The sequence below is a fragment of the Pyxicephalus adspersus genome, chromosome 2, assembly GCF_032062135.1.
Source record: "Pyxicephalus adspersus chromosome 2, UCB_Pads_2.0, whole genome shotgun sequence".
NCBI classification, from domain to species: domain Eukaryota; kingdom Metazoa; phylum Chordata; class Amphibia; order Anura; family Pyxicephalidae; genus Pyxicephalus; species Pyxicephalus adspersus.
Genome location: NC_092859.1, coordinates 124,408,264 through 124,430,930, shown reverse-complemented (window position 1 = coordinate 124,430,930; position 22,667 = coordinate 124,408,264). Strand labels below are relative to the sequence as shown.

Below are 22,667 nucleotides of genomic sequence, written 5' to 3'. Positions count from 1 at the left end.
TTTTTTTTTTTTTTTTTTTTTTTTTTTTTTTTTTTTTTTACAGATAGCATTTAAGAGCCTCCAATTACCTACACAAGTACTAATCTGCATCTGGCATTACAATTATAGACATGTTTCTTTTTTGGGATTGCGGACAAACAATTCCATTTGAATTAACTGCAAATCCCTATGGCGGATGGCTTTTAGGTGTATATTATCTTGCTGTATAAGATTCCACGTCCCCCTCAATCTACAGGTATAGACTACTCTATGTGGTCACATAGGGGAGGTGTTGTCTCTCCTTCCATACCCCAGGAAAGTAAATCAGGTTACCATAGTAGACTCATCTTAGATAAACCTAGATAGACATCATCTTGATAAAGAGAGGAGGAAGTATATTAAAAAAACAAAAACATCTGAAACCTTGGGGTCTGAAAACAATCTGAAAATTGGGGTTGATTACCCAGTGCTATGCATATTTAGCAAATTTCTTTAGACTATAGGTTGACAACTAGGTTAAATACATGAAAGGATTCTGAGTACAGCTAGCTAAATGACTTTTGTTATATTGGATTACAAATGTGCTAAGCACCATTAAATAAAATCTTCATAAAATAATGTGTGAACAGTACAGGGTTACAACTAGGAGACCTATAAATAGGCAGTCCTGCTTTAGTAGAATAAGAGTGGAATACAAGGCATGCTTCTCCTCTGCTAAGCCGTGCTGCTTGTACAGCGGACTCTACAGACCAAGTGGTAATTTGGCAGGTGGCTGGTAGGAAGGAAAGTGGTTAGCTGCTGCAGGATTATGTCACTGTCATAACCAGTGAGAGGGCCTGCATGCATCATCTGCAGGAACAGGGCAGGGCAGACACTTTCCTAAATAGTATAAAGTATCAACCCCTACTCTAATAATATAAATCACACAATCAAAACCCTTACAATTCAGCCTTTCTTTGTATGGTATGATTCAAGGATAGATAGAAATAAAGATTGAAAATATTGGGGGAAAAAAAGCACCAAAGCTATTATAAGAAATATTGCCTTGTAACTTTTTAAAGCCTAAATCTTATAATCTGAAGTTGGTAACGTTGAAATTATAGGGTCCTATTTACAAAAGATCTTTATTTTCTGTCATGTGACAGTAATTTTACTTGGATTTGATGCTAAAAATTATTTATTCATTTTTTAATATTAAAACAAAAATAATAATTTATAAACTGGGCCTATCATTAAATTTAAAAAGAGAACACTTTGCAAAAGCTTAGTATTTATAATTTACAAGAATAACCTTGTTTTTTTTTTTTTTTTAAATGTGCAACATGGCATGCCTGCTGCATCCAAGCTTAAGTGATCTGCATAACAAAAAGTGATTTCCCGGGACCTCCAGGAAAATACAAAATGCAGCTTTATACAAAACAGTGTTCTCTGCATTTCCTTAGAACATAAAGACATTCATGTGACAATCTATAGCAGTGACTGCAGTTGATCAAGAATATCCCATGCAAGAATCCATGGCAGGAGTTCCCTAGCTTCTGTTATCCAACTCTGAGCTGCAGTTGGTCTGTAGATAAGAGGGTGTGGTGGCTGCTGTATCATTGACATTTTACTAAAGGAATCCTTCACATTACTGCAAGGACATTGTGCCTCTATTGTTACACATTCATTACATACAGGCCTAACAACGTTACAATATACAAAGTAGCATTAAAACTATAAATACAAATCATCCTTACCTTGATATATTGTTAAAGCTGAGATAAAGGAGCTGAAGGCTGGGTAAAGTATCCACATCTCTCTAGAAGGAAGCAGAGATACATCAGTGGGATTATGTGATGTAGCACAGGAACATCTGCTCGGCTGATACAGAACACTCTGCTAAATGCTGTGGTCCTGATGCAGCATTGATTATTGTTGAGCGGATGGGGATAACTGGGAGTGTTTGTTCTGCAGAAGCAGCTGCACATACAAGGTGATCAGCAGTGGGAGGGGGATGAGAGATGGAGGAAGAGAAGTCCTTGCTTTCACTAGCCAACATGCACAATCAGCATTTTAACCGCATAGTGCCAAGGATGCTGATCATCCGCAGAGCAGAAACAAGACTGTGCTGCTAGATTCTGACAAACACAGTCTGGCCTCATTTCAATAGGGGTTTCTAGATAATACAATCTGGCTAGACCAACACATTACAATATTCTGACAGCCCAGCGTTTCTATATTTGTAATATGCTAAACTGTTCAATATTTCATGCGTGTCACTGTCACGTGAATAATTTAATGGGGAGACTCACCAAGTGGCCATTGAAGATCATGTAGAAATTAAAATATAAATGTACAATAATAATAAGGATATTTAACAGTATAACAAATAGAAAGATCTTGTTGTTAAGCATTTCTCTAACCAATAAACTTTAAAACGTTACCCAATTCACACTTTACATATTATCAGATATTACAAACCAACTTACTACAAGGAGATTACACATTTATTCATAAAGTGGTATACCACCCTTGTGGGATCACCTTTTCTGGTGTAATAGGTACTCTCAGACTGCTGGAGAGGTGGATAAAGCACACAGGAGACAGTAGATAAGGTTGAAAGTGACCCACAGCCAGTTTTATTAAAAGGTTGCATAAGATAAAACAAAACAAACCAAAATAAATCCTAGCCAGTCAGACACTAACTAAACAGCAGGCAGATTCCTCTCTACCAGTTGATGGCAAACCCAACTCAACACAAAGGTTCCAACAACCTTTACTCACATGTAGTACAAGAATGGCTCTCACAGGCAGCTTCCTTGTGCCCCAGGTCAGAGAGAGCTTCCTTCCTCTCCTTCCCTTTCTACCTACTGCTCACAGCTGTGCAGTAATTATTGGGCAGACAAAACCAAACTCTGGCCTGGATCAGAACACTTCTGAGTGATAAGCAAAACCCAGGTCTGGAATCTCAGCAGACCTGTTGCTGGTTAATCTCTACAGCAAACTAGAGGAAACTAGGAGAAATATATCTTCCCTCCAAGTTGACCTCTTTTGCCATGTCACAATAGATATATAAAAAAGGACATTTCCAAGCTCAAGGTTACATTTAAAAGGTAAATAACTAATAATTCCTTCTCCTCTGTGTTCAGTGACTTAATTATAGCATATCTATAGTCACAAATGTTTTTTTTTAGTTCTGACAGTCAGTTGTGGGGTGGATTCACTTTCACTTCCTGTCGCAGGGATAAAACAGGAAGTGAGTAGGAATCTGAACTTTAGAAGAAATACCCTATAGACATACCCTAGGACAATCATCACTTTTCCACCAAGATCCTGGTGTATGTGTGGATATGTTAGGGGCATTAGAGAGTAAACAGGGCAGGAAGTAATGTTGAAGATGCAACTCTCCAAAAATGTGTAAATTTCTAAATATACTGGAAATTTTGAATTTACATACATAAGCAACTCTTTCATAATCACACACCACAGCAAATGAATGCAAATCCCATAAATAATCATCACATGCCCTCATAACAGTAGGTTACACCTTAATAAAATATGTGCTACACCTCCAGCATATACTGCATGATTGATTTTGCCTGACATTTGTGCTGAAAACTTTTAGAATGTGTTAAATTAATAGAACAAGAAATGTGGAGGTCCTGAATCAGATCAAAGAGTAAAAAATGTGACCTTCCTGCCAAAAAACATGAAACATTACATTCTGAAGACAGATCTGTGCTTGATGTTTGCAAATCAATGTAATTCTGAATAAAGAACAGTTCTCATTCTATCATCAGAGCATATGCTGAAACTGTATATAAAAGAATCTTGGAAGCAAATCCCAAGTGCAAACAGGAACCTCCCACTGACCTCAATATCGTTTACTGTGCAGCACGCATGCCGGGCAAAAAAAATGTGCTTTGGAATAACTCATACCCAAGGACTAAAGACCCCCAACCAACTGGCTACTCCTAAATGAAAGGTAATATTTTTTTTTCTGAATTTAATAATCTTGTCAACCTGAATAATGTAGTTTTTGATATACTTACCTTTATGTTTTAACAGGTTCAGGTTGCCTCTGGATACCAAATGGTTGGTGCTTTTTACAGCAGTCCTATTGGGGGGAAGGGAAGGGGCAGCCAGAAAACTTGCATTGTCAAAAAAACAACATCACAAAAAGCAGCCTCCATATTCTCTCATTACAGGTTTCATTTAAGGGAAACCTGCTGCTAAAATAAAAAAAATGAAATCAATCTGTAGAAGAAGAAGTTTAATACCTAAACTTTCAGCATGCTCACAGTACAATCTTCATTTTTTAAAAGGGCTAGTGGTGCTGCTGATAGTCACAGTTGATATGTCGGACATGGAGTCCCCTAATGAACACCATGGTTCCATCCTCCAGCTTCACAATCATTATTTTGCCTCATGGTCTTAGGAAGAAACCACTGAAAGTAGAAGTGGAGCAGGTATCCAACAAACCCAGAATGTCAAATGGTAGCACTGCTGATTGTCCTTCAACCAAGAAATAGTTTAATAGTTTATTAAATTGTTCAACGAACTAAAAACAAGAACCCCTGCTATCTATATATATACAGAAATAGGAGGTTACATATATGTGTAAATAATCTGTAAAAGCCTAATTTATGTCTATTTGCACTAGAAATCCAGACTAAGGAATGTTAAATCTATTTACAGAACATTCATGCAGTGACATATCGGAAGGTGGGAGGAAATCTATCCAGTGGGTACCAATAAAAAGCCTGACAAAGGTTCTGCATTTCTCAACTGCATGAAAACCAATATTACACTTCCACCAGCTGTAGCCTACACATGTTATTGTTGCATTCAGGGAGGATTGACATTTTTATGGCCCAGTAAAGTTATGTCTTTTGATACACGGAGGCTTTTTTGCTTTATTACAACTATATTATCATGCACAAGTCTAAGCAGAATCATAACCTATAACGTGGTAAGTCAACTGTTAATTTATTTGATGGTGGCTCATACACAGACTATGCAAAAGCAATGAAGAGAAACATTTTTTTCTGATAAATGATTCAGGCCCTTCATCATTTTAAAAGTGTGTCTTGGCTCTTTTTGATGCCAATAGAGAGATTTCCATGCACTTCCTGTCCCAACAGCAAAATGGAGTAAATGTTGCAGACAAAAAAATATATGGCTGTAGTTATATCCATTCCCTGTTTCGTCTATAGCTAAAAAAGTAAGTTTTGTCTGGTATTGGACTTTTGAAAAAAATGAAAAGAAAAGGAATTGTATCCAAAGTTACCAAACTTTTGTTTTGAACACCACACAAAGTAAACCATGGAGTAATTTTAATTTGAAAAAAAAATAAATGAAACTGTGTAGAAACTCCAAGATCTTTGTCTTAATGGTTGTACATAAACAGAAGGTAGAAAATAGACATGCGGAGTCATTTACTTGCAGGAAACTTATCAATCAGCAATCATTTGCTATTAAATGTGAATAAGTTAATAAATCATATTAGAAGTACTGAAACATTGAAATCAATACTACCAGCAGCCATTAATACCAGCTTTCACTGAAAGAAGTTAAGAAAGCCACAATTATGACTTCATATTCGAAATGCACAATGTTTACTGGCCATATACAGGACAGCAGGTTTAAAATAACTCCACAGAGCAGCATTATGAAACAATAACATTAATGATTGTCCTTCTGAGATAAGAAGGTAAACAATAATGTGGGAAATGTAGTATACAGTTTATAATACATATGTTGCCTACCACAAGACTGATGTTATTGTGTCTCAGGTTGAGCTCTGTCAGTGAGTCTAGACCACGCAGGTTTTCCACTTCTGTTATCTGATTTCGAGCAAGGTTTAACACTCTTAACTCTCCCAGGTGGCCAATATTCTCAATTTTACATATCTGTAAAGAAACAGAACATCACCAAATAGGATCAACTTAAACAGACATAAAACATTAACATTGCCATCTGTTGTCAGCTCAGTGGCTTGATTTATACCATGGAAGAAAAGTTAATGGCAAGGAAAAATGAAAAATAGTCACAAATTACACCCAGCTAGGCATTAAGCTTTAAAATGGTCAGTTAACCTAAAAAATATAGTATTGTTAGGGATAAATATTTTTTCTAAAATTAATACTGGACCTTAACTATCACTTGAAAGTGATAAGGACAGATGTACTCAGATACAGAACTCTTCTTCTGTCCTTTGCAACAAAAAATGTAGCCAAATCCAATCTGCAACTGTTCAAATTTCTTGCTGATGACACCTCAGCTTATCCAGAGCCATCTCAACCTGAAAGACATTTATTGCCAAAAGGCTATGCTCAGTGCATGAACCAGGGTGCGGCAAAGTACTGCCATAATAAATAATGGCAACCTACTAAAAAACGCACAAACGCATGGTGTGACTAAGGATTGTGATCATTCTCCACCACAGTGTGTGCATCTAAATTTAGTGCAGATGGTTTTTATGTTTAAATGGCTCTGGGCAGACTGCTCAGTCATAAGCAGGTATTTCAAACCATTAGTATTTTGGACTTGCAATACACTCATTGATGCATAGTCCAGGGAAGGCATTAAGAAGTTTAAAATCTAAAGTGCACTTGTCTATTAAGCTAGCCTTGTACATGCAGTTTTAACATTTATTTTTCTGCTCTTAGTGAAATCAGTGTCTCTGACCTCCTAAATCCAGCACTGTGAAATGACTAATATTACCAAACCATACCAAATTGAATACCATACACTAAAAATGTTGCTTTGAAATGAATATACTTGCTAACAATAATTTCTTTGCAGAGGTCCTAACAACATACTAATCTTCCCAAATTGCAACCTGGGCCTAATACATCCTTTAAAGTTTGGTTGCTGCACTATAACAAACAGCATCATACAGATTTTAGTTAAACATTTTGAAGTGGATAATCCAATAAAATAGAAGGTCCAGGTAGACTGACTGACCCAATGGGCCTGATTTATTAATTCTCTCCAAGGCTGGAGAGGACACACTTTCATATGTGAGGCTGTGATCCAGGAAACCTGGAATAGATCTGGTTCAGGATTCAAAACATTTGCCAGCACCCAGCTGCACTGATGAAAGTGTATCCTTCTCCAGTCTTGGAGAGCTTTAATAGATCAGGTCGAATTGTATCAGCTTCATATAGGACAACTAGATCATGGTGTATTTTTGCAGCCATTATGTCTTTTTAGAGATACAGTACTATCAAAATATAATCAACCACCAAAAACAAACATATAGGAAAGCAAACACCTTGGTATTTCAATAAACTTTTATTTAATTACTATTAGACGTTTATTGCACCAAGTGATGGTTAAGCCTCCCCTAAAGTGTCATTCCAGAGTGCTTGTGCTGTTAATTCTTTTTACAATATTAAGAAGCACCAGGAATAAAGAGTGTTGGAGAACAGTTTATTCTAAAGCCCTGCTGCATAATTCTTTATACAGTAAGTAATGTGCTGTATCTCCAATCTATGACTGTCTTCCAGAGCATGTCCCTAGTCTCCAACCACTCCTACAGCATGTCTGCAATCTTTGACCATCTATTACGGCATCAGAAGTCCATGATTGAGTGTAGATTGATCCAAGGTGTTACATTTAAGGTGCGTACACACCTCCAATTTTTATCGTTCAAAACGAACGACGAACGATCGATTGGGCAAAAATCGTTCGTAAAAAAAGTAACCAACGACGCCGACGAACGAGGAAAGTCGTTGATAATAATTGGAAGTGTGTACGTAGCTTTACAGTAAAGGTTCTATTAATTTGACAGACTTAATAAAGCATGAAAGGATCTTTCCCCTCAACCAAATGACTCTTGGTACTTTGTACACTAAAGTCTGCTTAGAGAAAAAGCACTGGCAGGGGGGCTTTCTATGACAAAAGTGTCCTAGGTCAAAAGCACTTCTTACAGTCTTGTCTGGACTTTCTTCTAACATTGTACACAAGCCACACATGTGCAGCCCAGTGTAGTCATGGCATGATTCTGTGCTGGGATGAAGCAACTCTCACATGCATTTGTGGGAGTTATATGAGTGCTAATGGCCCAATCAAAAGCATGAGAACTTCAAACCTGAAGGAGTGTAAAAGTGTAAAAAAAGAGAAAAAATGTAAAGTTTTGCTTGTAACTATTTCTGCAGTGATCTATTCTGAATGAATCTTGGGCATGGCATTTCACTGGGTTAATTTATCTTCCACTTGGCCACAGCTTCCACTTAGGTAAGAGAATGCAATAACCCGTCACCAGCTCTATCAATTCATATTGTGGTGTTACTCAGACAAAATATATTTTTTATTTGTAATTTAGTATGGCTTAAATAGCATTTGGCAGACATTTTTGGCCATTAAACCATTACCTTATTTCCATGCAAGTCCAAGACATCCAAATTTTTAAGGTTTTCCAAATTCGTTATTTTCTGAATTCTGAAAAATAAAGTTTACACATTATTCTGAAAATAGAATAAAGTATTTTATTATATATATATATATATATATATATATATATATATAGATATATATATAGAGAGAGAGAGAGAGAGAGAGAGGTTTCTTTTGTCTCCTTTCATTGTACACTGTACAGTACAGATCATAAACTGGTAAATTCACAGTGACAGGGAAGTCTGAAGGACGCTGCACACTTTGCAGTAGCCAAACCTTTAACAAGCACTTAAGTTCATCAAGTTACCATATTGTGACAGCCAAGGAGTGTGAACTTGCTTATAAGCATGTACTGCAGCTTTCGGTCCATAAAACAGCTTTTAAAATATATATTAACATTGAAATTATTTTTTTATATTAAGACATTTATTTTACTTGGCTTTCTTAATGCTGATAATTGTGTACATGTGCTGTTCTTTTTCAGCTCCATCACACATAGGTTTGGACAGCAACCAATACGAAGGAATTTATATGCTAAGAGCAACTCAATGATCAAAAGGCGCCCAATTCTCATAAACACACTATTAAACATTAGTAATTGTACATTATATAAAAGTGATATAAAGCAGATATTTGAAATGCTTTCAGGATAACAATCTCATCCTAAACATTTCTGCTATTATTTTTTTTTTAATACTAAGCAAACAAATCGATCAGCATAAAAGTAGACTTTAGTCAATGTTTATTTGTAACTGAATTGGCCATTAAATAGAATCTGTTATTCATAAAAATGTTTAAGTCCAGACTGATACTTTACCATACCAGTTATTATCTCTACTAGCCGGATAATCTTTACTACTGGGTTAAGTCACACCCACCTGCCTAACCTACCTTGTTTAGGTGTCCATAAAGCATCAGTAAACCCCTAAAGCTAAGCTCATGTGAGAAGCTCTGTTTGTGCTCCTAGCTTAACAGTTAGTGTTGTAGTAAATAGAAAATACCCAATGAGTGCACCCTGCTATTTCTAATGGCAATCCGCTGTAGGTTAGGTATGCACATTCCAAATTTCTCATCTGGAAACCCGTGCTTATGCATCGACATCTGCCTCATACCCGTGAGGCAGGAACACCTGGCAAGGTGGATGTAGCTCAGTAACAGGCGTTGGCACTTCAATGGAAGACTTGATCTAACTTTGGCGAACTCACCAAAAAGACAATTTTTTTTTTACCCACAAACAAGGGCTGCACAAAGTGGTTAAAGAAAGGAATCATCACATGACCTAGATAAATAGTCTAAACGAAAGGTATTTCTTCTACTAATTCTTGCAATTTACTCAAAGGATGCTTACTGAAAGTCTACCCAACTAATACAGCTACTAAAGGAATTGAGAAAGGTTTACATACATTTTAAATTGCTCAGACAAATGTTTTTACAACCACTTTTAAAATATCCTCCAAAAAATACCCCCCCCCCCCCCAAAAAAAAGTTGGGGCCTTGTGTAAAGTGTCAATAAAATACAGAATGAGAATATTTGTAAACACTAAATCTGAGACCAGTGACACATTTGCAAAGTTAGAATGGGGCAACAAGAGACCTAAAAAAACTGCTTTTTCTATGGTGGTATTTCACAACTAATTGGTGACAGGCCACCAATATGATGAGGTAAAAAGAGTATCCCAGAGGGGCCGAGTCTCCTAGAAGTGAAAAGGGGAAGGGGTACAACACCTACCAGGGAACATTTAAGGAATCATATTACAAAATTTGCTAAGAATTTAGGCATTTTGTCATCTATGGCTCGGAGATTTATTGTCTGTGAAAACAATTTTATTGCTGCATACACAAATGCCAAAACTCAAACAGAAGAAAGCACAGGAAATACATGACACAGAAAAACAGTCACCTTCTTTGGGGCCAGGTGGAAAACTGTACTGTGGTCTGTGTAATCAAAACATAAAAAATTTTTTTGAAAAACATAAACATCACATCCTCTTGGGTTAAGAAGAATAGGACCACCAGGCTGTTATCTCACAGTTCAAAATAACCATAATGGCATGGATGCAAAATTTGTTATGTTGATATAACAAATCTTTCAACTACTTAACTACTTTATAAACAGACCCGTCATAAAAAAAAAAAAAAAAAAATTCAGAAACCCACAATTCCTTAGCACAAGAGAAACAGTCACAAATGAAATGTCAGTGACCCAATTCATCGGGTAACCACACATTCTATGACCAGTACAGCCAGGAGACAATTAGCATGCCTGAATGTTTCAGTGTTTGGGAAGTGATAGGACTATCCAGAGGTTACCCACAAGACAAAACATACAAACTCGAACAAATAGGTTAATAATAATAACAAGGTTTGTTATTTCTATTAAAAGATTATGTATTATTAGTCTTTTTTTTGTTTTTCTATATATACCTATCACTTTTATTAGATGCATTCAGAGAAAATTCACAATGGAAGAACAGGCAAACTTATAAATGTGTTTCTAGTAACTAGCATGTGCCCAAGGTTATCAAAGAGAATCTACAATATTTCTAATGCTTTTAGTAGCCACACATCTTAGTTAAAGCGTACCTAAACTCAGAAATTTTAGTTTACATAAAATGGTAGACAACCCTTTTATTTAAAGTTGAAAACAAAATTTTTGTGTTAAAAAAAAAAAAAAAAGGGTGCAGAACTTCCCCCTTAATTCTTGATCGCCTAGCTCTTTCACGCATGCGCAGTGAGAACAGCAAGTTTTTTTCCCAATCTACGTCCTCAGATCTCACGCCTGTGCAGTGAGAGATCAGCTGACGTAGGTAGAAGAATGCGGAAGAAGAGAGAAGATGACGGCTCCTGGCCGAAGACAGATACCGTAACGACGGGGGACCCGATGCAAGAAACCTCTCGAAGGATAGACTGATCGGGGTTGAAGGTAAGTTTGATTTTTTTGTTTTGGGTTTACTTCCACTTTAGGTGAAAATACCTTTACCAATATATGGTGTTATTTTACAAACTGTGTGTGGTTATGTGCTGTATCTATAGGGGGAGATCATGAAAAGTGGAGAAAAAAATTTTAAGGAATTGCTTTGGAAGGCAGCACAGGCGAAACTGAGACTATTTAAAAACAATATACAATCTGTGCAACAAATTCTTTAATATATCTTAACGATCGACAGATAAGTGGATTTAAAGTGTACCTAACCTCAGAAAGTAAAAATCATGTTTGTTTGTGTTTTTTTTTTTTTTAACCACCTGAGCGTTACACTGATTTCTAGATTTCTGTTCCAAAAGCGTCACAGGTTTTCATGAAATTTTTTTTTTTAAATTGTAGACCTGTAACTTACAGAAATATGTCCGAATAGGGTTCTAGTAGATATCATGAAAACTCAATACAGCTTTTTTGTATTGAGTTCAATACAAAGGAACTCAATGCAAAATTTTGAATTTGCCGCCCCGCCTCCCGCCCGCGCCGACGCACGCAGCGACGTCACCGGGAAATCCCGGTGATCGTCTCTGCACTCGCAGGCTGGACACCGAAGAGGACAGACGTGTCCGGAGGAGCGGAGGGAGAAGGTGAGTATTTTTTTTTTTTTTTGTACAGCGATCGACGCTGGACAGACAGGCACAGGGATAGGCACAGGGATAGGAGGGAGAGGAAGCCGGCTGGCTTAGAAAAGAAAGCCAGCTGGCTTTCTCCTCTAAGCCGGCCGGCTTTTTCTTTTAAGGAGAGGGACACCCGACGCTGGAGGACGACGCTGGAACATGGACCCGACGCTGGAACACGGAACTGACGCTGGATTAGCACAGCAGGACCAGGTAAGTGGGGATTTTAGTGTAGGCGAAAAAATACGGGCTTAACCAAAACAGCAAAAATATTTAGTGCGAGAAATTACGGGCTTAGCGGTTAGGGGGTTAATAAAGTGCAATACTTTATTTATTTATTTATTTATTTTAAAAGGGTGCAACAACACACGCCCACCGTCTAGGCAACTGAGAATGAATAGGAGCACAGAGCCTCCTAGGATACCTACATCACGCATCCCAGGAGGCTGCTCCTTCTGCGCATGCCCGAGTGCCAAAAGAGAATGTTCCTTTTGCCAAAAGAGAAAGAAATTGCTGATCTCACGCATGCACAGTGAGTATGCCAAGTTTTTTTTCCCCATCTGCATCACCCAGTCTCGTGCCTGTGTCGGGTGACATAGGAAGAATGACCCAGAAGAACAGTAGAGAAAACGGCGGCACCTAGCGCGCCAGCCCGAAGACGGATGCAGGGAAGACACAGGACCCGATGGAAGAAACCCCCAGACGGATCGATTGCCCTGCAGGATTGAAGATAAGTGTATTTTTTTTGTTTTGGGTTGTTTTTGGGTTTACTTCTTCTTTAAGTGCTTGATATCCAGATCCCATTAGAGGGACAATCCGAGAATAAAAATGTAAACGCTACGTTTCATCACTTTCAAGTGAAGGTCACCATAATTTAAAAAAATTAGTACTGAAAAAACACTATATGTCATATTTAATTGCTGCAATGTAAGTAAGATTCACTTCTATTTCTTTATTATTTTTAAATAGTATTTGCATAGTGCCAAAATATTAAGCAGAACTTACAAAGTCTATAGTCACTAACTGTCCCACAAATTAACCTCCCTACCATAATCATATGTCCTTAACACAGTCTAAGGTTATTGCATAATTGAATGTTTTTGGTATGTGGGAGTAAATCATATTACCTTAGAGAAAACCATGCAAACATGGAAAGAATATACAAACTTCATGGGGATGATGTTCTGGCTGACATCTAAACCAGGGACCACAGTACTGCAAAGATAAGAGTTCGAGCCACAGAGCCATACATGCTGCCTATGATAACTTTCTGTATTTGATGAACAGCTCTGTCATAATTGCATATACACAGAAAACCTCATAGAACAATTTCATTTCAGGAACGAGCTTCTGTGAATCAATGCAATGTTTCAGTTTTTTGGGTGCCAGTGGACACCCCTAACTTAAGGGTCAAGGTTCAGTGCAAAAAGACTGGACACATTTCGGGAACTAGGCATCTAATAAACATGTGCATGGTGCATTATAGAGTTTATTCAATTACTGTCATACTAAGCACATAGTTCATGCTTGCCCAGCTTGAACTGTTTCTCCTCTATGTAAGGTGTGTGTAAAAAGTGTTTTAAATAAACTGTATTATGATTATTGCAGTGTAAAAAATAATCTAGTTACCAACTCAGCATTAAAAAAAAACAACAATCTCCAATATAATGACTTTTTAACTAAAATATTTGGAAATATACCATTACCTGTTTTTCCCAAGCATTAGAACACGCAAAGATTTTATAGAGGCAAGACCACTTATTTCTTCTATTTGGTTATCATAGAGATCTAGAAATATAAGACGCTGCAGACTTGAAAGGTTTTGGATACTAGTTATAAAGTTGTGTTGTAAGTATAATAGCCGTAACTGCTCCTCGTCTTCAATTACAGGGAAAGCAGAAAGCCGTAACCTGAAAGACAGTAATGTAACTGATGACAATTCCTACACAGAACTATAAAACCTTTAAAACAAAACAATAAAAATAAATGATAATAAAAAAATTCATGAATCAAAATCATAACCTGGCTAATACACTAAGCATTTGTTATTAGTAGGACATTGGCAAAGCAATGGCAGCCACTTAGGCTGGGCTTGGGGAAGAATGGGGGCCTATGCTATAAAAAAATAAATGTCAGATGTGGTTGTTAGCCAGAGATCTCCCTCTGTGCAGTAAGAAGTTTTTGCCTATGCCTCTATAGAGGTGCAATACTTTTTGATGAAAAAGATGACTAGATTTCCAGTGATAGTAGAAAGAACAAGCACTGTACAAACAATGCTGTTCTGTTCTATGGAGAGTGGGGGGTGAGAACAAGTGAGAGAAGCCCCACGGAGTCCTCCCTATTAGGGAACAACAGCAGTCATTTCTGTCGGTCATTTGTGATCAGGCATGATGTATCACTGAATACTAAATGCTTATTCCTCTCCATCTGCTAGAGCCTTAAAACTGAGGGAAAACTTATTGTATTAGGCAATAAGGGGTAATTTGAGGATTAAATGAACCTTATATGATAGCTGACATAATTATAGTTTATAATGGTATTGCTACTCTCACTACTCTCATCCTTTATCCTTAGCATTGAGTGCTGACAGCTCCTCTACTGTCTTTCCTTGATTTTGACATATAATATGTTAGGAGCAATAACACATATGGTCATATTTGACACTGCAAGCTGCATGTTAATATTAACATTTTTCTATGTAGACTGATTAATTATTCGTGGTTACACTTCTATGAGATTTACAGTGTTAAAAAACGAAAAACACTTGCTTTTAGGTGGGGACACTCATGCTATCATTTAATATAGCTTAGTATAGGACATAAAACCTACTTTCAATATACCAATCTTGTTTAAAGATTTGCAGGAAAAAAAAAACTTGTTTCCAATAGTGGAAGGATCATGGTGATATCAGTGCCTGCTGGACCATGGGAAACAAATTTTTGTTTGTAATTATTTCTGTTTTAATTTGTCATTTTTGGAAGATCTTGTAAAAGATTGTTGTTACCTGGTCTGGTTGATAACACTATTAGCAAATAAATGTCTATAGGCAGTTTGCAACCTCTGTAAGCCCTCCATTGATAATTTGAATGTGTTGGCTACAATTGTTCTAAAAACTATTTTACAAACTAAAAAGGTCATCTGCCCATTTTGTATGTGGGTATCTATTTTAATATTATATTTACTGTATGTAAATAGTGACATAATATTGTGCAATGGTTGTATGCATGTAACATTAGCATATTAACCCCCCTAGCGTTCTAATTCTGTCATTTTTTGATGCAAAAAGTGATCCTATTTTTTTTGCGTAGAAATTTTTGTTTATATTGTGGGCCTGTAATTCTTAGGATTAACTCCCGGGTATAATTATTATATTTATTTATTATATTAGAATCATAATTTATAAAATAATACATAATTATAAATCATTATTATAAAAAATAATGAAATATTAGCCCAAAACAATGTAATTTATCCAAAAAAAAAATTTTATCAAAAATTTCCTTCTGAAATTTTCCAAACAAGGGTGCAATATTATTGATAAATAATAATTTAAATTGAATGCAGATTTTAGAAAAAAAAATTTACTTCAATTCAGGAAGTGATTAAAAAGTCATTAAAAGGTTAGATCAAGGTCAGGGCTAATAGCGTGCAAAATGTAAATCAGGGCACTGGGCAATGATGCTTGGTGCACTACAATGTGTATTTATACTTTTATTATATGTTTTTATGTGTTTTTACTTTAAAAAAAAAATTTAAAAGCAGATTGCATAGTAATCTGCTTTTAAATTTCCCGCCCCCCGAATCCATCACTCCACCGCATCATCCGGAAGATGTCACACATCTTGCCGGGTGATGCGGTGGGGATGTCCCCGCCCTACTTCATTCCCCTGCTCGCATCTCCCGGAGGCTGATCTCCGGGTGATGCGAGCAGGAGAGTGAGCAGCGGGGACATCATCCTCTACTCCCGGAGGGGGAGATCAGCCTCCGGGAGTAGGGGATGATGTCCCCGCTGCTCACTCTCCTGCTCGCATCACCCGGAGATCAGCCTCCGGGAGATGCGAGCAGGAAGCAGGCAGTAGATCCAGGGGCTGCTGCCAGCGGGAAATCTCCGCTGGCATCACCCTCTGGATTTACTATTGGCGATCGCATCTGCAGTTAGATGCGATGCACCAAGCAGAAATCCTGCATGGTGCATCGCATCTAACTGCAGATGCGTGCATCGGGGTGGTGGGGACCCGGGCGGTATTTAAAAGCAGATTACTCCTTAATCTGCTTTTAAATTTCCCGCCCGGCCACGCCCCCCGACGGAGAAGCGCCCCGCCATCACAGCGGGATCGTGAGATCGCCGCTGGACCGCGGGGATATGGTAAGAGGGACCCTCAAAGGTACCCCGAGTGTGACTCGGGATTACCGCTTTTTGCAATTTTTCCCACCCCGAGTCACACTCGGGAATACCGCTAGGGGGGGGTTAAGCAGTACTTTAAATTGCACAGAAAGCCAATCACATTAGTCCTAATCACTTAGGTATAAATCAGGTAAAGAATAGGATCAGAATAGGATCAATTTTATCAATGATAAAACCATATATACCATATAAAAACCTGAGACCCCAGATAAAACAAGATACCGTAAAGTACCTGTTACTTCCCCAACATTACTTCAATTGGAACTAAACCTATTTAATTGTCAGTAATGTGTAATATGTTGGCGCCTTATGAATACAGTATAATAATAACCTCAAACATAAATGACTAAAAGCATGAAGGTTGTTTTATTGCAGACAGCTGAAGCTGTGTCCCTTTCTGCAATAAAATAAACTAACCTGCCCATTCACAATTTTTTTTCAGTACAGACATTCTTTGTCGTCTTGGGTGCAGGTATCTTCACCCAGTCCTCTTATGGGTTTGGGCCTTCAGCCATACTAATTGGCCAGACTTTCTGCATGGGAGTGAATTAATTCCCAGCAGCCTGGAATGCCGGGACATTAAACTAAGCTGTGAATCCAAATCTCAGTGCTCATCACTGAAAAGATTACAAAAAAGACCAGTAAGTTTGCTTTATTGAGGAAGTGACACAATCCCTTCTGCAAAAAACAACCTGCCTGCTTGCAATTTTTTATTTTTAATTTGTAGTTCTTTATCAAATGTAAGAGACAGAGGTGTAGAGTTGGTATTTGCATAATGGAGAGCTGCTAACTCCCAGGATAAATAGGCATGGTCTGCTTTGGTATTTTCAGGTCTTGTTAGTTCTCATTCCTGGAAATAACATTCATTCTGACAAAGGTCATTCATAAGGCTTAGAGAATTTATTAATTTCTGCTCTTAAATTTCCAGAAAATCATGTGATTAATTTGCGGTGTGTGATGTAACAGGACAAGTTAGAATAATGCTTTGTTTACCTTTCTAAATTGAGTTTATCAGGACTGGCTGCCTTTTCATCAGGAGTACGCCTCACAACAGGACAACCCGGTTCTGATTTTGACAGACCTCTCAAGAAACTAAAATTGTCTATTTAAAAAGAAAATGCAGTGAAATATTAAGATCAGGAACTAAAAACATGTTATGCATGAGCATCTCCTTCAAACATACTTAGCCTACCTTTTGAATGGTGTGAATCTTCATTATTGTTGTTTGGGCTGGGGCAATGAGACACAGACCTCGACCTGTTTTTTGCAGATACATGACTTGGAAAATCAGCAAAGGCTCCCAGTGACATTGACTCCCTTCCATATCTTGGAGCAGGACCAAATACTTCTGTTACGTTTGCTGTTAACGGAACGAATGGCTGCTTATTGCGACCCATAGGACTTGAGACTCTTCCATCTGAAGGTGTGGATAAAGCAAAACATCCAACAAATAATCCAACAAACGAGAAAAGAGAAAATGAACATGACATGCTAAAGCAACAATAATAACATTACACAGAGTCAAACCTTTTATTCTAGATATTTATTCAAAGATAAATAAAATGAGTTTACCTACAATCAACAAATTCCTTAAGCTATCAAACTGATAAAACTAAACAATTATTTGGTAAGGGTTACTGAATTTCAGTACTATATGTACCATGATATCTGCGGGATATTTTAGTTCTATGATTTAAACTGAATGCATACTTGACAATGGTGGTTCATACCAAACAGGTCTGGTAACCACAAGCTCAGATTTATAGAGGTCAGCATGAGCCTGTAAAACATATTTCTTGCTCAGCCATAAATTTAACCACAAGAAAGCCTCACTTGAATTAATATATGAGTGTGTGGAAACATATTTATCAAAGCTGACTGTATTATTGAATATTAATATTATTATTATTAATATTATCAATTTTTCATTGCTGTTATTGCAGAGTAGAACACATGGTATTAATGTGGGATCAGAAGGCAGCAACAATTTAATGAGGTTCTTATATAGAAGCAGGTGCCTTTCACTTGTTATTAATCTTCAGTGTAAAGTTATCTCAACATGCAGTATGTTAGAAACAATGTAAATAATTATCTCTAGGCAAACCCTTTTTATTTTAGTTTTGGACAGAGCGGGTAAGGGTTTTTCCTTTGTCAAATACTGTCCTTTTTGGAGATATTTACCCCTTTATTGTACTGGTGACTACTGTCACTGGGAAAGAAGTTCACATGTCATGAGTTTATTCCTGAAAAAATAATTGAAATGTCTTTTCTCTTAAATTATTCTAATCTGACCTGCAAACACTATTCCAAATTGACCTGAACCTCAGAAAGTAAATATTATTATTAACCTCTCAACCGTTAAGCCCGAACTTTTCCGTGCAAAAAAAAGTTGCAATTATCGATAAGCCCGTACTTTTCTCACTATATTAAAATCTCACTTACCTGGTCCCGCTGTGCTCATCCATCGTCGTGTCCGTGTTCCAGCGTCGTCCTCCAGCGTCGATCTCCCTCTCCAGCGTCGGGTGCCGTCTCCTATACCAGCGGGACCGGTAAGATGCCGGCCGGCTTCTTACCTGGTCCCGCTAATCGTCCCGCGTCGTTCTCCTTCCAGCGTCGTGTGCTTCTAACACAAGAAGCCGGCCGGCGGAGAAAAAAATAGCCAGCCGGCTTCTCCCTGCGTGCGCGATGACGTCGGCGCGTGTGCGGGAAATTCAAATTCAAACATTTTGTATTGGATTGAATACAAACTCCTGTATCCAATCTAATACAAAATAATTAAAAATAAATACAAAGTATGTATTTTGTATTGGATTGGATACAGGAGTTTGTATTCAATCCAATACAAAATGTTTGAATTTTGTTCTCATTTTGTATTGGATTGAATACAAAGTCCTGTATCCAATCCAATACAAAATAATAGAAAATATATTTATGTGGTTTTGTCTATAGGTATGTGACGGACACTAGGGAGGTGTTTTAGAAAAATATATTACTATACAGTATACCGAGTTATCGCATTTTCAGTATTTTTCATTTGTTTATGTATTCTTGTTTAAGCTGAATTTTGTGTTTTTCCTTTAATTTTATTAAAAGTATTTTTTTTTTTTTTTACATGATTGTGTGTTTCAAACATTTTTTATATTCATTATATCTACTAGACCCCTATTCGGACATATTTCTGTAAGTTACAGGTCTACAATTTAAAAAAAAAAATTTCATGAAAACCTGTAACGCTTTTGGTACAGAAATCTAGACATCAGTGTAACAGCCAGGTGGTTAATATTATTATTTTTATTATTATTAAAAAGGATTTATTTAGCACCAACATATTACACAGCGCTGTACTATAAACAGGAGTAGCAAAAGACAGAGAGATACACAGGAAGAGGAGAGGACGCTGCCTCGAAGAGTTTACATTCTATGAAACAGCTTTTTTAATTCTCCCAATTTACTAATCTCTTAATTTCCTGCATCCACTTTATGAATCTGTGCTTTTATTATTATTATTATAATTATTATTAATAAATAATAATAATAATAATAAACAGGATATATATAGAGCGAACATATTGCACAGTGCTGAACATTAAATAGGGATCTGTATCTATCCTGCTGCTTCCTGGAAAAACATCAAATCACCAATCATCAGGGATAAACCGACATAAGGAAGCAAAACCCTGTATCTCTACCAAGATGACAGCTCTACTTCCGACGGCCATCTAATAAGGGATTTTATTCTATTTGGAGAGATTTTCCACACTGCACCATTCTGAGTCACAGCTGCTGGTTGAGCTGAAACCAGTGGATTAATGCAATGGGAAAGGCATTGCATGCATGTGCACAGTAGGGCAGTTGGTGATGGACCAAAAATAAATGTACATTATTCAGTGTTTTTAAAAGACACTTGTGATTGATACTACGGTAAATAAAGAAGAATGTATTTAAAAAAAGGTAGGTATGTTTCTTTTTATTGCAGGAGACATACATAGCCCATGCCTTTTGCAATACAGAATTTCCCCAATTCTGTATATATGTGTATATATATATATATATATATATATATATATATATATATATATATATTTGACTACATTAATGACATTATACTATGGCAGGAACATTAGATTGTGAGCTCCTTTGAGGGACAGTTAGTGTCACGACTATGGTTTTTGTACAGCGCTGCGTAGTATGATGGCTCTATATAAATACTGATAAATATAAAATAATTTTACATATTTAGGTTTAGTTCCCCAGTAACTGCATTTAAGATTTGTCATCTGAATATATTTGGTGAACACTGCATTGAAGATGCTCATGTGTTTCAGTAATGCCTAGTACCCACAAGCAGATTTGCTGTCAATTTTGACTCAACCAACCTATCCCTAAAGTTTGTAATTGATTAAAAATTGGTTGCTGTACACACATGTTGAATATTATATTCCTCCAACTTTTTTGTACAGTCTATTGTTTTTAACCAGCAAGTTCAAGCAATCAGTTACAATATGTCAGATGATGACTTCCCTAGAGATTGAACCCATAATCAAACATTTTATCAGATCCTAAGTAAAAAATCAGTCTCTGTGTACTAGACCTAAAGTGCCATCATCCAATCTTAAACAAAAATAGGTACATAAATAAATAAAATTAATCCATGTGAAAAAAAGGTATCTGGAACATAGTGGATTAGAATAGACATAGTCCTTACTTTTCATAATTTACATTAATACCGTTGTTCAAAATTGTTTAAAGAAGGGGGGGGGGGGGCTTAAAAATGGAGATAAATATAAGAGTAAACTGGGTTGTAATCTTTGTTAAGATCATCTTGCTGGAAGAGGAGACCTGGATTGAGATTTAGATTAAGAATTGGCTCAGGGCTAATATCGGACGAGAATCTGGCATTGTGTCCTGGTGGATCCACAGGCGACGCACGATCCTAATGCAAGCAAACAGGAGAGAGTGCAGTGGGGTGCCGCTCCATCATTCTCCCCCCTCCCCTTCCATAGAGCAGAACAGCGCTGTATATACAGCACTTGTTCATGCATCGTGCAGTGGTTTGTTGTTGGAAAGGATCGTAAAAGATCCTTTCCAACGACAATTATTACACATGTGTACACAGCCTTAAGGAAGGTCACCAGGAACTACAGCAAGATCTGCTACAAACAGGAGTGGTTCTCAACTGTCCAAAGGCAAGAGAAGAGATATCCAATGTCTATGAAAATGTTTTTACTCATATAAAGAGAAGATATATTACAGAATGTTTCTTACTGAAAATAAGTAACTTGCTAATCAGTAATTATCATGCTAATAATTACTAGCATCCACCCATACCTGGCCTCCCAGTAACACTGCGTTCATGGTCATGCTGAGAATGCCTGTTGTTAAGAGATGCCGTATCCTTACTTAACCTGAAATCAAACTGAAATATAGAAAACAGATTCAGCAGACAGACACATTTCTTCCAAATGTTTTATACTACAAAGGAACATTTTATCACGTTTTAGAAACATTTCTGGGGCTTGTCAGATAACAGAATAAGTTTATTTGACATTTTGGTACAAATGCCATAAATGCTGATCAGAGACTGCACTGAACACCTTGGCAATATCAGAAACTCAGCCATGACATTTTGTATAATTCATGATAACTGGAAGCTATTCAAGCTAACTAATATATGGTGAAAGAGACGGCAATCATGATGTTGTCAATTTAACTTCCATGAATTTTGTATGTGCTGCAAATCTTATTGGATGAATTTGAAACCCTTTGGGCCCAAGGAAAAATAAAAGCACTATGAGATTATTATTTGTGAATGAGGGAAATATTTACCAGCTAAAGAAAAATGTATCTAGATGGATATTTCATTCTTATCGGAATCACATGGCAGTCTTTTAATCTGCATACACGTCAAATCATTGATGCCAGAGTCAAATAGTTGCATGGGTCTTGGGCAGAAGTCTGACATGTCTGCAGCTGTCATCAACCTCCAGGATGGATTATTGACTGATCAATTCAGAAGGACCACTGGAGGTGAGCACAGAGGGGTGACACACACTTATTATCCCCATTCCCCTGTCCATAGAACAGAACGGCGTTGTGTACATTGCTCCTTCATGCATCTGTCACTGGAAAGATTCACAAAAGATCATTTCCAGTGATTTTAATTTATGTGTGTACATTATGTATATATGCCTTAGACATAAAACCAAGATGCCGAGGATCCCAAGTTTTACCTTCTTGATGAATTCAAATTTAGTTAAAAAAGTAAAAAAGAACCGTGAAGGTTTCCTTCATGACAAACTTAACAATC

General features: G+C 37.1%; 1 protein-coding gene across 2 annotated transcripts in view; it reads right to left on the bottom strand.

Annotated features, from left to right (window-relative positions):
- The window catches only part of LRRC49 (leucine rich repeat containing 49), an 84,643-nt gene that overhangs the window by 55,905 nt on the left and 6,071 nt on the right, over positions 1-22,667 (bottom strand). The window contains exons 3-9 of one of the 2 annotated variants that reach the window (XM_072402301.1): positions 21,689-21,776; positions 17,553-17,777; positions 17,354-17,462; positions 13,662-13,865; positions 8,340-8,406; positions 5,727-5,870; positions 1,716-1,777 (exon numbers count right to left, since the gene is read on the bottom strand). In XM_072402301.1, the coding sequence (XP_072258402.1) occupies positions 1,716-1,777; positions 5,727-5,870; positions 8,340-8,406; positions 13,662-13,865; positions 17,354-17,462; positions 17,553-17,777; positions 21,689-21,776 (899 nt within the window). The remainder of the gene's footprint in view (positions 1-1,715; positions 1,778-5,726; positions 5,871-8,339; positions 8,407-13,661; positions 13,866-17,353; positions 17,463-17,552; positions 17,778-21,688; positions 21,777-22,667) is intronic. The other variant, XM_072402302.1, reaches the window with a different exon arrangement.